General features: G+C 40.3%; 1 protein-coding gene across 1 annotated transcript in view; it reads left to right on the top strand.

The window, feature by feature from the left end:
- LOC105905807 (heterogeneous nuclear ribonucleoprotein L-like) overlaps positions 1–17,087 on the top strand; it is a 33,467-nt gene extending 16,380 nt beyond the window's left edge. Inside the window, exons 4-13 of the mRNA XM_031563574.2 lie at positions 751–836; positions 1,568–1,664; positions 2,289–2,361; positions 3,338–3,409; positions 7,160–7,374; positions 10,444–10,565; positions 11,473–11,674; positions 13,218–13,275; positions 13,635–13,733; positions 14,721–17,087. Of these exons, the coding sequence (XP_031419434.1) occupies positions 751–836; positions 1,568–1,664; positions 2,289–2,361; positions 3,338–3,409; positions 7,160–7,374; positions 10,444–10,565; positions 11,473–11,674; positions 13,218–13,275; positions 13,635–13,733; positions 14,721–14,776 (1,080 nt within the window). The 3' untranslated portion in view covers positions 14,777–17,087. The remainder of the gene's footprint in view (positions 1–750; positions 837–1,567; positions 1,665–2,288; positions 2,362–3,337; positions 3,410–7,159; positions 7,375–10,443; positions 10,566–11,472; positions 11,675–13,217; positions 13,276–13,634; positions 13,734–14,720) is intronic.

Genomic DNA, 17,087 nt, shown 5'->3' with positions numbered 1-17,087 from the left:
AATAGACATCAATTAGAACAACATCAAAGTTGGAGGTCTCAAAAGCCATTGGTGGATTTGGTTTTCCTCCATGAGCGTTTGCATTCTTCTTCAGTAACAGTAGCATAGATGTCCCAAACAACTCAGTAGGCTAGGCTTCATGCGATAGCAGACAAGACATTATACATTTACGCTGCTGAACACAGCATAAACGCATTGCAGCTAACTAATTGACTTATTCAAATCAGAAGAACCAGTCCGGTCAATGCCTCCGGCATGGCCTCCGTGACTGGTCAATGCCTCCGGCATGGCCTCCGTGACTGGTCAATGCCCTCCAGCATGGCGTCTGTGACTGGTCAATGCTTCCAGCATGGCCTCCGTGACTGGTCAATGCTTCCAGCATGGCCTCCGTGACTGGTCAATGCCTCCGGCATGGCCTCTGTGACTGGTCAATGCTTCCAGCATGGCCTCCGTGACTGGTCAGTACCTCCAGCATGGCCTCCGTGACTGGTCAGTACCTCTGGTACCTTGCCCTGACAGCTGGAGAGTGCCAGTAAGGAGAGCTCCAGAGTCTGTTCTGTGACCGGAGGCTTTGCTGGAGACGTTGACTGGTCACAGAATAGACTCCGGAGCTCCCCCTAGTGCTAAGTGCTAAGGATAAGTACCAGTGCTCACAAGTATGACCAGTTTGAGCTACAACTACTTCTGACGCAATAGATGTTCAGAGAGTTTGATATGTATTTGATTTGTTCTTCTCCCCATCTGTTTTAGGATGTTTTGTACACAGTCTGCAATCCTATTGGCAATGTGCTGCGTATAGTGATCTTCAAGCGCAACGGAATCCAGGCCATGGTGGAATATCCTTTTTGGAGTCTAACTGTGTTAAAGAAACAGAAGACTGAGGCAAATGAACCTGCCACTCGCCACAACAGTCAGCTTGAGTAACTCAAGTGTATGAAAGTGTTGCTAGTTGCAGTGGTGAATATTTATCTGTGTGTGTGTGTGTGTGTGTGCAGAATATTATTTAGATTGGTGTGCACAGTACACACACACACGCAAAAACAGCCATCAAACAATACAAGACTGTTCCATACACATATTTCCTCTCTCTCTCATACACACTCACACACATACACACACAGGCCACACATTGGTTTAGGACAGCATGTTCCCAAGCCATTATCCAGTGTGAATGCATCCTTTCTGCAAACATGAAATAAAATGACATTGATGAGACCAGCCATAGCTGCTGGGAGAGACCTATAATGCATGTTCTCAGAAGAAATAAGGTCACCTTTTATTCATTCTTAGTAAATGCTCCAAGGTGTTATGGCTCTGATAGGCTACTCTATCAATAGGGTGGATGGGTATAGCATGTTATGTTATCGCTCAACTGATGTGGTATATGAGTGGATATATACAATTCACAATATGTTTTCTGTAGAAAAATGTCTCAAGTGTTTGTATAACCAGTTACTGTTTTAGTCAAATCCAATGAGCTCTCCCCGCCCCTTGGGCTTGAGAGATAGTGTTTTGTCCAGGAATCCTAACCCTCTGTACGTCTGTTCCTTGACTGGCCTTCTCTCACGTTTGAGTCCGTTCAGAATGCCCAGAGGGCCAAATCAGCCCTAAACGGAGCAGACATATATGCGGGCTGCTGCACGCTGAAAATCGAATATGCGCGGGTAAATCTACAGTGCTTACACACACCCATACACACACACACTCATACACACACACACTCAGGCAGCATGCACACACAGACTCACACTCACACTCACACTCACACTCACACTCACACTCACACACACAGTCACTCTAACACACATGCAGTACACAGACTCACACTCACACACACAGTCACTCTAACACACACCCATACACACACTCACACACACAGTCACTCTAACACACATGCAGTGCCTCTGTGCTCTCACACACCCATACACACACTCACACACACAGTCACTCTAACACACATGCAGTACTCTCACACTCACACACCCATACACACACTCTAACACACATGCAGTACTCTCACACTCACACACACAGTCACTCTAACACACATGCAGTGCCTCTGTGCTCTCACACACCCATACACACACTCACACTCACACACACAGTCACTCTAACACACATGCAGTACTCTCACACTCACACACACAGTCACTCTAACACACATGCAGTACTCTCACACTCACACACACAGTCACTCTAACACACATGCAGTACTCTCACACTCACACACACAGTCACTCTAACACACATGCAGTGCCTCTGTGCTCTCTGTCGCCCTCTACCTGCAGCCGTCACGCCTCAATGTCATCAGAAATGACAATGACAGTTGGGACTACACAAAGCCCTTTCTCGTCAGGAGAGGTGAGAACATCCGTGTGTATGTGTGACTGTGTGTGTGTGTGTGTATTTCTTTCTTTATGTCAATATAAATACGTGCACTTTGTCTATTGGGTTCTGATTTTAAGACCCCTAATTGGGGGCGCAGAGCTTTGCTTCAGGTGTATGACATCATAATAATCTGCAAATAGGGCAACATCGAGGAAGATATAATATAAATATAAATATAATATAAATAATACATATAATAAGTCCTCTTAACTCAGGTTAATGTCTAGTAGAACCGGCTAGCTAGCTACCCAGGTTTGCATCACTTTGTATCAGGGGAACCCTGATACAAGGTTGGCCAGCTGTTCTTTGTCATTTATCTTTCCCTAATGTTCCTATGTTATAGCTAGGTTTCATTATCTTTATCTATCCAAAATTCTTAATTTTGTGAAATGCTTGTTCAAACCCCAATTTGTAATATAGAGACACCTGCATTTGTGAATAAGATGAAGGATTTGGAACCAGCTAATAAGATGATCATATAGCCGCTTCCAAATCTTTCTGCTTGTAAACAAATTCACATATTTCACTCTGAAACTCAAGAGGCTGCCAGATCAAACTCAGAAACAAACTGCAGATGAATGATCAGAGGTCTGCACCCCTTTCTTTGTTGAAGTGGTTACATGATAGTCTTATATTGCGTTTCAGCTATCGGTTCAGGGAATAATAAGGTAGATATTAACACGACTTGCTCTCAAACATCCTCATTCAGGCCACAACACCTGCTCTCCTTCCATTCCTGTGTTAGCCCTTTTGGGTTGAACTTTTTTAAAATAGAACTGCAAATCAAAACAGTAAAACACACTTGTGACTTGTTCGCTGATTGTACGGCGTATTTGGTTTTGTAATTGACTCTCTGTTGTCTTATTTTTTTGCGAGAGAATAGTAATATGACATCATTCGTATGACAGTGTATTTATTTCACACTCTTCTGTTAAATGTCTGATTTCAGAACGTGGGAAAGGCAGACAACGACAGGCCATTCTAGGGGAGCATCCCTCATCTTATGGGGATAATGGCTATGGTCAGTACTTCCTTTAGAATTGGTCTCTCTTCTTTTATACTCACTACCAAACAAATCACAAGTGTTGTGGTACATATTTACAGCTACTAACAACAGCTACTAACAGCATGTGTTCTCCATTGTCCACAATGTCCTTTTAAAACACTTTCCCTATCTCTATCTCCTTATTATGTATTCACTTCTCTCCAGCAGCCAAATACTAGCGATTGAGGAACCAAAGATAATCACCTCTGCCTTGTTTTCATTAAGGTTGAGGAAGCTATTTCCCATCCAGTATTTCATTACCTCAAGGCAGTCAAAAAGGTGCCGTAGATCATCACGACAAGTGTGTCATCTGCATAACAGTGATAAGAGACCCCATGCTGTCCAAATATTTGGCCGAGGGGCTTCACTTCCTAGATAGAGTGAGAACAGAAGGTTCTAGAATGGAACCTTGTGGGACTCCACACGAGAGGGGGGGCAACCTTTGATGACATTTACATTTAGTCATTTAGCAGACGCTTTTATCCAAAGCGACTTACATATGTGTGACTTACAATGTATACACATTTTATATCTACACTGATGGCACACTGCACATCAGGAGCAATTAGGGGTTCAGTGTCTTGCTCAAGGACACTTCGACAGGGAATCGAACTAGCAACCTTCTGATTACTAAACGACTTCTCTACCAACTGTACCACTGTCGCCCCGTGATGAGATGCCATCCATATTGACCACAAAGTTCCTATTAGATCAATATAAGGCAAACCACTGAAGAGCCATTCCATTAATGCCACTCAAGTAACACTCTATGTTCTACTGTATTATATGCAGCTGTAAGATCTAAGAGAACAAAAACTGAACTGAAGAACCTTAGAGTCAGCTGCGAGCAGCAGATCATTTGAGACTTTCAATAGGGCTGACCCAGTGCTGTGCATTGCAGAACCCTGATTGGTATGTCTAAGATCATATTCTCAGTCATATAACTTTGTAATTAAAAACCACCTTCTCAAGTAATTTTGATTAAAATGGGAGCTAAGAACATTTACATTTAGTCATTTAGCAGACGCTTTCATCCAAAGCGACTTACATATGTGCGACTTACAATGTATACACATTTTATATCTACACTGATGGCACACTGCACATCAGGAGCAATTAAGGGGTTCGGTGTCTTGCTCAAGGACACTTCGACAGGGAATCGAACTAGCAACCTTCTGATTACTAAACGACTTCTCTACCAACTGTACCACTGTCGCCCCGTGATGAGATGCCATCCATATTGACCACAAAGTTCCTATTAGATAAATATAAGGCAAACCACTGAAGAGCCATTCCATTAATGCCATGAATGCAGCTCAAGTAACACTCTATGTTCTACTGTATTAAATGCGGCTGTAAGATCGAAGAGAACAAAAACTGAACTGAAGACCTTAGAGTCAGCTGCGAGCAGCAGATCATTTGAGACTTTCAAAAGGGCAGACCCAGTGCTGTGCATTGCAGAACCCTGATTGGTATGTCTAAGATCATATTCTCAGTCATATAACTTTGTAATTAAAAACCACCTTCTCAAGTAATTTTGATTAAAATGGGAGCTAAGAAATAGATAGTAGAGGTTGCACCACCACATGCTTGACTGATGAAGGCACAACTCCAGAGACCAGTGATAGCTAACACTTTAGTTTAGAGAACATCGGTTAACCATTAACACATAACTAATATGTGTCTCTATAAGTGCCTAATAAAGTCTGCATTAAGCATCATTGATCATTTGTTAGGCCCGTATTCGCCAATTTGTTGTTCTCACTGAATATGTCATGTATTCTTGGTATGTCCTTCATAATCAACTAGTGGGTATCAATCTAATCTTACTGATATTCAGTATAATGAGAATAAAAATAGAAAGTTTGTAGCCTCCTAATACACTGTGTGAATATGTTACTTATATAGGGACAGAATAATTGTAGAATAGGTATTCCTACTGACAAACAGTGTTTCATTGCTCAATGCAATGGCACAGCAGGTCCAAGTAATGATAATTGGACTCAGTCAGGCTGCTAGTGGTGACTGGGAGGCAGGGCCAAGTGGGAACTTGCTCAAGAACAAAAAGGGCACTTTAATCAGGAATACCTCCATAATGTTATTACTGACCCAACATAAGTTCCCTATTCTAAAGGGAAGGATTACTTTCCATGTAATCAGACTGATATGATGAAAATGGCCCACTATGACTACAGACAAATATATCCTTAAAACTGTAAGTATCTCATTATTCCTTGAAAACAGGTTCCTTGTTCTAATGTGAAGGTTGAACGTTTTGTAATTCCAATGAAAATGATACATTCCTTGAGTTTGAAAGTTTTATTTAGAAAAAAAAAATTCTCAAAACATATGATATGCGTCCAAAGTACCTACCCCACCCCTCCAAAGTACCCATTTTGTGTTTCCACAAGACAGAGACCTTTTCCAAGCCTTAAGCCCCCATCAGGCTCTGACAGATGTCTCTGTCTTGAAAGACTATAACATAGACTTCTTGATATAGTTTGTTTGTTGCTAAAGTAAAGTTTGCAGGTAGGAATACCTATTCTACAACTATTCTGCCACTATAAATGACATATTCAGACAGTATCTTAAAAGGCTATAAATGTTCTATTTTGATCCTTGATATACATCAGTAAGCTTAGATTAAGATCAACTAGTTGTTTATTAATGATGTATCAAGAATAAATGACTTATTCAGTTAGAATAATAAATTGGTGAATACTAGCCTAATAAATGATTAATGCTGACTGTATTGGGCTCTAATACAGACACTAATTAGTTACGTGTTAATGGCTCACATTTGTTCCCTAAAGTAAAGTGTTACCCAGTGATTTGTTTCTGATGTCAAGCACACTACTACCCACAACATGAAACACATCCTTTAAAAGATGAGAAGGAATTAAATCTGCGGGTTTCATATGGTCAGTGAGGCAGGAAGGTGACACCACATTAAAATGATCTAGGCTAATGGAGGTGTGGCAGACACTGAACATAGCTTTATGTGCTGCATATGCTGCCTGTGCTTATTTGTGTGGAATTAATTACCGTTATGTGTGTTATTATGTGTTTAATGTGTTAACTATGTGTGTTTATATGTGTTAATGTGTTAATTATGTGTGTTAGTAATACTTCGGAAAGGTAGACTTTGCATTGATCTTTTGTATTTGGCTTAAGTAAAGAATTGAATTCACCAAATGACAAAATTGTTAGGCTAGAAAAACATAATACAGTTAGTTCACACCACAAAATATCTATTAGTTGTCACTATTTGGTTAACTGAACTCATGTTGAGTAACTTAGAAATTAAATAATTTGAAGCAACTTTAAAAAAAAACAATGCAAACTGTTGTCTTAACAATGTCTAATTTTTTACAGTGCATTTTGTTGGTAATTAATGTGCAAAAAGACACTATGATTACAACATAGGGATATTTGTTCTGTAATATGTAAGTAAATATGTTAATATATATTAACTGGTGGCATCAATTAATCATTTTCTGTGATGTATTTCATTTAGTGTTTAATGTTTGACTTAGAGGTGGACCCACGTAAGTGCCATGAAGTGATTTGTTTGCCTACTGTATATTAGTTTGCAGTCTGAAGATTGTCTGGTCTAAAGCATTCATCCAATTAAAGACAGTTGAGACTTGTATGGGAGTCTGCACAGTAGCATATTGACAAAGTCCTCTCTGCTTCCTCTCTCCCTCTTCCTTGTTCTCATTCTAGGTTCTCACTGCCCCCTGTTGCCGCTGCCTACCAACACCAGGTTTAAAAGAAGCTCACATGACTTGCCCGAGGTGGTTGCTTATCCGTTACCCCAGACGTCCTCCTACATGGGGCATGCCTCCAGTTCTGTTGCCATGGTGAGCGGGCTTCACCCTGGGAAGATGAACTGCACACGCATCTTCAACCTCTTCTGTCTCTATGGAAACATTGAGAAGGTGAGTGGTTATCTGGTACAGATTAAATTAGCTAAATATGTCTGGAGACAACCATGTATATATGAGTGCATTTAGAACATTCTCAGCAAATCCAGTGCTTTGTAAAAGTGGTGTGATAGCAGATTTAAAGAGAAAACAGGTGAACTTTCTTGAAGTTGTGGGCAGATGTCAGAAGGAAAGAAAGCCTTGTTAACATTACTTGTTAACAGCTCTCAACTTCATTTTTAAAAAAGATTTTTCTTAAAGGAGCCAGAGGAGACTTAACATAATAATAATTTGGTTAAGATTATCATTATTGTTATTAAACATACATACATAATTTATGAATAATAGTAAGAGCAACAGCCGATGTTCAACCCTTTGGAGTCAGTGGCATCAATTTGATCTTGAATCTTGATGAATGCCCTTTTATCAGAAGTGAAGTGTAGAGGTGTGCACTTGTCTCAGTCACTCCACCCATAGGCCAGCGGGACAACCAGTGAGACAAGCAGACACTTCATTAGTTCTTCCGTTTAGTTCATTGCATTTTGGATCATCTGTAACATCTGGTCTCACCACACATGCAGGCAGGCCTGCTAGAACAGCATTCCTATAGTCTAGAACAGCATTCCTATAGTCTAGAACAGCATTCCTATAGTCTAGAACAGCATTCCTATAGTCTAGAACAGCATTACTATAGTCTAGAACAGCATTCCTATAGTCTAGAACAGCATTACTATAGTCTAGTCTAGAAATGACCAGGGCCTGAACGATGTGTTGTGTGAGAAATGAACTTGGCCACTGATCATGACACCCAAGCTTGTTGCAGTTCTAGTTAGTCATTTCATTTAGTACAGATGATTGAAAAGAGATTGATATATTCTGTAGTTGTCCCACTTAGTCAGCACACAAGTCAGTGGGATGAGAGCCTCCTGGCTAGCACTCAGAGAAACTCGAGGAGGAGGCGTCAATATCATGTACAGATTTATTTCAAAACCCAAACCCCTTAACCTATACATCATCTGTCGTTTTTTAGCTGTATGTGTTCATTTTGTCATTTAAAAAACAAACAAAAAAACAGTCAAAATATTCCTGACATTTGACCTTGTATTTCAGTCAATATTAATCAGTTGAAGATGTAACGTGCTGTATTAATCAGCCATCGGTTTCATGGAATTTTGACTAACACCCAACCAAGTGTTTCATGGTTATCTAGACAGACAACAACTATTCAACTAACACCCTACCAAGTGTTTCATGGTTATCTAGACAGACAACAACAAGTCTAGGTGAAAGCCATGCCTGTAGCCAGCTATGAGGTCACCAGACCTCAGTCATTTTTTTAGATCTAAAAATAAAAATTGAAGCTAAATACAACTGGATAAAACAATCAGCGGTTTAGAGAGTGCATGCTTAGTTCAGTTTGGACTTGTTACTGTGTGAGAGTTGTGAGGGAGGGCACGAATGCAGCTGGTGTCTGGTGGTGTGTGAACTGGCAGCATACAATTCAGTAAGACAAAGCAGTAACCCTTATGTCATTATGTAAGAAACATTTAAAACGGTAACCTTGTATAGTGTCTGGAGTAAAGACATTAAATAAAACATGTTAAATATGCATCCTCTGGCCATGATGATGGCCAGGCTAGGCTGTTCAGACAGTTCAAAATGAGGATGTGGAAATGTATTGATTGTCACAATTAATTAAATGTATAAATTAATTAAATGCCAACATTAAATCAATTGAATGCTTTGAAGGCACAACAATTGCATTTGTAATGAATATTAGGTTAGAAAATACAACATTTGTGTCTCTCGGTATAAACCAGACTGATCATTTCATTGGTTAAAGAAGATAATGCCGTACACCTCTAGTATGCAGACATTTGAGAGAAAATTGTGGAGGGAGGGAGACACGTCCAAATGAGTGTCATCCACAGCAGTGGTGTGAGAGCTCATGGGAGTGGATGATCACACCTGAGGAAGGGGTGTTAATAAAAAATAGGAGGGGGTTCAAGTGCTAATGCCTGAGGTACAACAGTGGGAGAAGGGAGACTATAGAGGCCTATAATTCTTCACATCAGACAGGTGACAGTGAAATTTTCTCAGGTGAATGAGTAACCTGAGCCTATTTGAATGCTGTAGGAACGTTTCCTGAACTGAGTTAAGCATTTACTAAATGAATGAAATGAAATTGTAGAACTATGTCGGGTCAAGATTTAGGTGAAGTCATAGCGGAGAGGAAACTAGCCTACTTCATGTTCCAAACATGCCAACTGGTGATCACGATCTAATGGTGCTCATGATCTAATGGCGTGGCTAGAGGCTTCTAGTGACGGCTTGTGATCTAATGCGGTTTACATGAGCTTACGGACTGGCATTGATAGCCAACTCCAATGACAAGTTGAAGCAACAGGAAACCGAGATAAGCGTAGTTGTTTCTAGAATTCCTAGAATGTTTTAAGTGCCATACTACTCCTTCTGAAATGTCCTTGTTTTTGAAAGAAAATCACTTTTATTATATTCAAACAACTTAAAAGAAGTCAGAAATATAGTGTAGACATTGTTAATGGTGTACATGACCAAGAATGTTCTACCTTGGACCTGGAAATGACCCAGGTGGCATCACATTGTTACATTTGTTACATACAGCAGACGCTTTTATCTAAAGGGACGTACAAAGGAGAGAACAATCAAGCTATGAGCAATAGAGACCTAGTGTAACAGTAAATACTATTTTACATAAGAATAAAAAAAAGAAAAAGTTCAGGAATGTAACTACTGTAAGTGCAAGTTTGCGGTCACTCACAAAGTTTAATACTAACAACATTGTCGGAACAGAAATTAAGATTTGTGCCTAATGGAGCCTACATATGACAGTCTAATATACTGTGTGTAAAATATATAGTCTAATGATTGGAAGTTTTACATCGAGTTGACACTTTGGCTTTATTGAGCGGGGGAAATGAATGTTATGCTACGGGGGGGGCTTGTTTCAGCCTTTTTATTTTTAAATAGCGATATAGTCGCTTTTATTCATTGTATCCTTATGTATACCTCTTAGATGTTTTAGATTCCTTTTGATTGTGTCAGGTGAAGTTTATGAAGAGCGTGCCGGGTACAGCACTGGTGGAGATGGGGGATGAGTACGCCGTGGACCGTGCCATCACACACCTCAACAACATCAAGATCTTCAGCAAGAGGCTTAATGTCTGGTGAGAGGCGTCTTTCTCTTACCGGCCATCAGTGGCAGACAATGGCACGGTGGCTCAGTTGCTTGCACTGCTTGCACTGCTTGCACTGCTGCCTCACAGCAAGAAGGTCATGGGTTCGATTCCCGCATGGGGCGCTGTTGGCTGGGGGGCAGGTCTTGCACAGTGCTCAGGTGGGCTATCTCCCGGGCCTTTCTGTGTGGAGTTTGCATGTTCTCCCCGTGTTCACAAGGGGTTTCCTCCACTAAGAACCCCAACAGTAAAAACATGCAAAATAACAGAACTCATGTCCATCCCTGACCAAAGATGGACAGTTCACTTCACTTGGTCCCCGGGCGCTGCAAAGCTGCCCACTGCTCCTGGGGGGTCCTTGAGGAAGGACGGTCCAGGATGGGAAAAAGCAGAAAATAAATTCACCGCGACCTCAGGCCTACCTGTGTGTGTGTGTGTCCTGTGTCGCCTCCATATATGCACGTGTGTGTTCCAGTGTGTCGTGTGTGCCATTAAAAAACCTGACAAAGGTCTTAATTATAATTATATTATTATGTGTCGACTTAATGGTGTGCATTCAGGTTTGTGATTTGGGTTGCTCATCGCCCACATTGTGCAGCTATTGGAAAAGACATTTGGCATACATTACCTTGTTAAATAAAGTCATAAAGAAATATCTAAATGTGGTCAGATCATATCATAAAACGTATTGAAATTATAATTATTTTTAGTAATTATATGATGATTAATGGAGGCAGTATGGAGCTAGAACAGTGGTTTGACATTGGAAAAAAAACATGAAACAAACGTGTGTGTGTGTCTGTGTGTGTGTGTGTGTGTGTGTGTGTGTGTGTTAATGAGTAGTTCAAATTGTACCACCGTTAATAAGGGCATGTGTCTGTTTTCTCTTCCTCTGCAGTGTGTCCAAGCAACAGGCCGTCATCCCAAGCCAGGTGTTTGAGCTGGAGGACGGTTCCAGCAGCTACAAGGACTTTGCCATGACCCGCAACAACAGATTCATGAGTGCTGGCCAGGCCTCGAAGAACATCATCCAGCCCCCATCCTGCGTGCTGCACTTCTACAATGTGCCCCCCTGTGTGACCGAAGAGGAGCTGGGGAGGGTATGTGGTCACTCCAGACACTCTCCACTATGCTGTGAAGTCAATGATGGTTTGGAGGTAGAAAGGTGGCCACTCCAGACACTCTCCACTATGCTGTGAAAAGATGAAGGATGGTTTGGAGGTAGAAATGTGGCCACTCCAGCTAGTCAACCCACATAGTCAATCCATAATGTCCCATAATGTATTTTGAGTTTATTTTTTTTATATGGGTCATTACTGTGATTGACTGGTTTTTGATGATGGATATATACCGTATACAACAGAAGTGAGTAACTTACTGTGCAATTTTGCTTAAATGTCCAATGACTCAAAATTGTATCACCTTACAGTAATTGCACTACTTTTGAACAGTAGGGTATTTACTCTGATGTCAAATCAAAAAGTAACATTGAATGCCTGAGGATATACCAAAATACTGGCTGACAAAACACCCCAGTGCAATTAACACTTTTTTGACACATTCGGGCAAATTGCTCCTCACGGCCCTCTAGCTGTCGGTTCAATGTTTGCACTCAAAGAAACTCTGATGTTCGTCCTATGGCTTGCTGGTCACCTGGGGTGGGTTGAACTTGGAAACACAAAAATGGAATTAACCAAGGTAGATGCCCAAGCAACTCATCTGATAGTTCCAAAGTTTCCTAATATTATTTAAATCTTAGCTTGGTGATGAAATACTTTGAAGACAACCGTTTATTGATTGACAGGCACATAAAGTCCACATTCTTTTCTCCACCGCATGAGCGGTAAAAGGCAGGGAATAGTATTGTTATCAATAAAGACAGGTCAGGGAGGTGTGTGTGTGTGTGTGTGTGTGTGTGTGTGTGTGTGCGCTAACGAAGGGGCTGGGGCAGCAGCTTGTGTGTTCTTGCACATCTAGAACTCAAATGCAGATGCTGGGCATAGTAACTGCACACTTTTAATTGAAAATGTATGCCATGAGCCAAATTAAAAGGGTGAAGGGGCAGGTGCTTGAACACCGCCCGGGGTTTATCTGTGCACAATATTTGTTGCTCATTACTGAAGACCCAGCTGCATGATATTGGATTATTTTATTCACTGTCTGTGCGGTTTAGGACGTAGTTGTGCCTAATTGCCTATGTATCCATTTGTTAACATATTCTGTTGTAGGTAAAAGATCAGTCAATTGAATAGGCTAACTTAATGGTCAATGTTAGGCTGTTAAACTGTAGAGATTAGATTAGATGTTCCTGACAGATGTTAAAAACCAGGAAATGGGAGTGCACCTTCCTCAAAATAATTTACATGAAGTGCCCACATATTTGATCAGACACACCCAAATGTGGCGTTAATCTGTCATCGAACACTCTAATCTTTGCCCGTGTTATGAAATTACCACATGATTGTGCTCTGGTAATCAAAATAACTTTTCCTTTCTTTGTTGAACGTAAGATGTGTTCTATATAAAGTATAATTAAAATACTTAAAGCGTCAGAAGTTATATTTCAGTTACAGTCCACTCGACTGGATTTCACATCAGCTGCAAAGAAAGTCAATGTCTGCTATTTGTTCTTTCTTCTTTTAGTTATGTTCAGAACATGGTGTCCCTGGGTTCGTTAAATTCAAAGTCTTTGATGCCAAACGTAAGTTCCACTTTCTTTTTGAGTTATTACACATTTTTTCCTCAACACACTAATATACTCATATTTCTGTGAAGTATTTAGTTCCAAATGAAACCCAAAGAAAATAACTGGAGTTCTAGAGAGGGGGTTCCAAGAGTAGTCCTATAGTCAAGATTATGTTTGTGAGATACTGTTTATCTTCTTGTTGAGAGTATCAGTAGGGGATCTATATTCAGACCTTTGTTGTGCCTGGGCACAGGCCTATGTGTATAATGCTCATATTACCCTGTTGCAATGGCTTCATTGCTGAGACTGCACCCTGTTTTCTTAATGTCTGTTTGAAATGCAATGTTCTCTGTCTCCTTGTTGTTTCTCTGCAGCCAGCTCTAAAACCATATCAGGTCTGCTTGAGTTTGACAGTAAGACAGATGCTGTGGAGGTCCTGACAGTGCTCAACCATTATCAGATCAGGATACCAAGTGAGTGAGCTAGTACTCTAACAACCAACATGTCCTCCAGTCCGAGGGCCTACACCTGTCATATTCACTTGTGTCCACAAGCCCTTAATAAAAAGGGCTGGATGATCAGAGAAACATTTCTAAACCGTACAGAGATGTAGTCTGCTTTGAAATACAACAGTCATTTACCTTCAACTCTCTTGCTCACAAAACACAGACAGAAAAAAACAAGGATCTTTGTATTAATACCCTGGAGAAACCACATTAATGACTTACTGTTCACCCCCTTAAAAAGAGAGGTTTCCTACCCAGGTTTCTGTTTGTTGTGACTACTGTCTACTTTCTTAAGTAGAAAAGCTTTTGTTTTCATAACACATCTTTATCCACCCAGAAGCTCCTAATATGGACACGGCTAGGCTTACGGTGCAAACCCATGACAGCGACGCGATACGCTTCCATCGCTTTGAGTGGGCGTGTTGTAGCGTGTGGAAAATAGCATTTTCAAACTGTCAGAGACGACACCAAACAATCTGATTGGCCGCTGCCGGGAAAAATCGCTCCTCATTTGCATAGGATTCAACATTTTCCAACTTGTATCGGTCGCGTCGCCCAAAACGGTGGTCTACGTCACAATGGATTGGCTCCCGTTGAAATGCATGGGATAAGAATATTGCGCCGCTCGTAACGGTGTCATGGCTTTGCACCGTTAGACAAGGGCAACAGAAAAAAATGTCTGCTTTACCAGAAACATTTATTCCCTAAGATTCCTTTTATGCTGATTTACCAAACTTTAGATTTTTTGAAGTTTGTCTTAACAAGCTTCTTTTAATCCTCATTAAATTTCGCAGTTTTCTAAGTGAACTGTCCTTGGTGGTGCACACTGATCCTCAAAATTGCAATCAAAATGATTCAACCCCCTTCCCCCCCGGGACATTTTAGTGACATCTTTATTTTTATAAATGTTCCCTACTGCAGCTTTAACTTGCTTCTCTTTGTCTGTTGTTTTAGATGGATCCAACCCGTACACTCTGAAGCTGTGCTTCTCCACTTCCTCACATCTGTAAACTGACCAACCAGAAAGGTGCACAAGCAGTGGAGTATTGTTCTTCATAAAGATGGAGAATGGTATTGCGGATCAAAGAACTCAAATGTACAAAGAGGAAAGAGCTCAAGTGTGAAGCACTAAAATAACAATTTCTTTATCGGCAGTTTGACACCTAGGATCAAATGTATCAATCTATCAGTTTATCGTAAGACCATGTGTACACACATTCCCACATTTTGTATTCTGAGGGTTTTCATCACACACCATGCACACCCAAATCACAAATCTGAACATGAGTACAATGAAGCTCATAAAAACGCTTAACTTCCACCCTCACAATTATCCCTTTATGTGTTGAGACACATGTGGAATTGGTGGGATTATCATGTCCATCTTTCAAGTGAACCTCCACACAGACGGGGCATCTGCCCGTGAATGAGCTTCAGATGCTTGCTGCCAATCCTGTGGGTTTCTGAGGGATCAGCTGCCGTGTGGATCACGTCTGTGTTCACAGTTAGAAGGGAGGAGTAATATGATCTATGAAGTGAGGGACAAATGAATATATGTTTATATATTCTTACCTAGATTTGTGCCATGCACTGCTTTAACAAAGAATGAATTAATCATCCATATTGTTGCCATTTGTTAGTGTCATGGTGGAGTCTCACATAACTTGAGAGTCATTTAATGGAATTTTATCCTGGTGTCTATAGTCTTCATTTCATTGGGGAAAACTGACGTTGCTGTAGAATGCATTTTAATATTGGGCCTGTGTAGTGTTAAACATACCTTGAGGTCATCCGGGTGAACCCTTCCCATACAACTGACACGATAGCTACTGACAGTTCAGTTACCACGGTAATAGGACAACACGAGAAACAATAAGACTACGAGAATTCCTGACTGTAATGATTGATACACAGACTGTTTAGCCTACTTGCATCACCGTTAGTTTCTCTTGGTGTTGCATATCTTCAAATCACAAATATGATGCGTACACCGCCTCAAGATCATGCACAGAGGCATGTATGTTTTCCCGTCAAGTTTATTTAAAAAAATACAATTTTAATGCGTAAAAAATGCTTAGCACGATTTGAGTGCGTGTGCACGTCTGATACATGAGACCCCTGGGGTGTCAGTATTGTCTTCATATCCTAGCATGCCTTTTGGCACCTGCACTAAGTTCCTGATTACCCTGGTACAAGAGGACGTGGGATTAAATGCATTATTTTATCTGTTTGTGTCTACTTGGCCGTCATGGGCTTTTGTCTGTAATTTTGTTGTCAATATGTCACTGGCACTGCTAGTAAGCTGTGTACATTTGAAATAATAAATACATCTATATATGTCAGTCCTGTCATAGTTGGATCAACCTAAATGAATATAGTGTGTTTGTCTGTGTCTGAATCCTGGTAGATAACAGGAGTTGTTGAGGAACAGAATTACAAGGAGGAAGTGAAATCTGTATAGACTGTAATGTATATTATATTGTAATATATCATGGAAGGGGACAATGTTGTTATACATCTTTCATGCAACTTTTAGTTTTGTGTTAGTGTTAGTTGAGTTGTTTGTCCATATGGGCAATAGACACATCCAAGACCCAGTTCTGAGCATGGTCAGCCATTAAATCATGTGCCAGACATTAAAGGTATGCCAATTATTGCTGCTATTGGAGTGCAGAGTATTTCTCCATGGTTGACGTTTACAGGATGCAGTACCAAAATATTTGTGCATCTATAAAATACAAGGATATATTTTATGTAATATATTTTAACAGACTGAAAAGATTGTTTTGTGTATAATAACTATGAAAATTATGAAGCTGTAATTAGTCAACAGCTCTGACACAGACGCCACACAACAATATAATAATAATAATAATAATTCATTTTATTTGTAACGCACTCTTCATTCAGAAGAATCTCAGAGTGCCAATATATATCTGAATGTATAATTGGAACTACTGATAACTACTATTGATTTAAATGTTTTTGGAAAATTTCAATATTTCAGAAATATAGTTGTTTATCAAAGTCAAAGTCAGTGTATTATTATGGTCACACCATAATAACATTTATAATGGTGGAAATGGCTGTTAAAGCTGGAAATGATTGATTAATCTCGAATATCTACTTAAGGTTACAAAGGCCCTTTTTAACATCCTCTTCTGTGTTTCAATACAACCTTATGTTAGCTAATCCTACATTATCCTAGTTATCCCAATGATCCGGCCAGTTCATCTGTAGATAACCCTTCTGCTATTATGTTTGTACTGCTGAAAATGCTTGAAAAGCTGAAAAAGCAATAAAACTGACCTTTTTGGGCCA

Source organism: Clupea harengus, chromosome 26 (assembly GCF_900700415.2).
Source record: "Clupea harengus chromosome 26, Ch_v2.0.2, whole genome shotgun sequence".
NCBI lineage: Eukaryota > Metazoa > Chordata > Actinopteri > Clupeiformes > Clupeidae > Clupea > Clupea harengus.
Note: the sequence above shows the minus strand (reverse complement) of the source record. Positions and strands in the feature narration are given on the sequence as shown.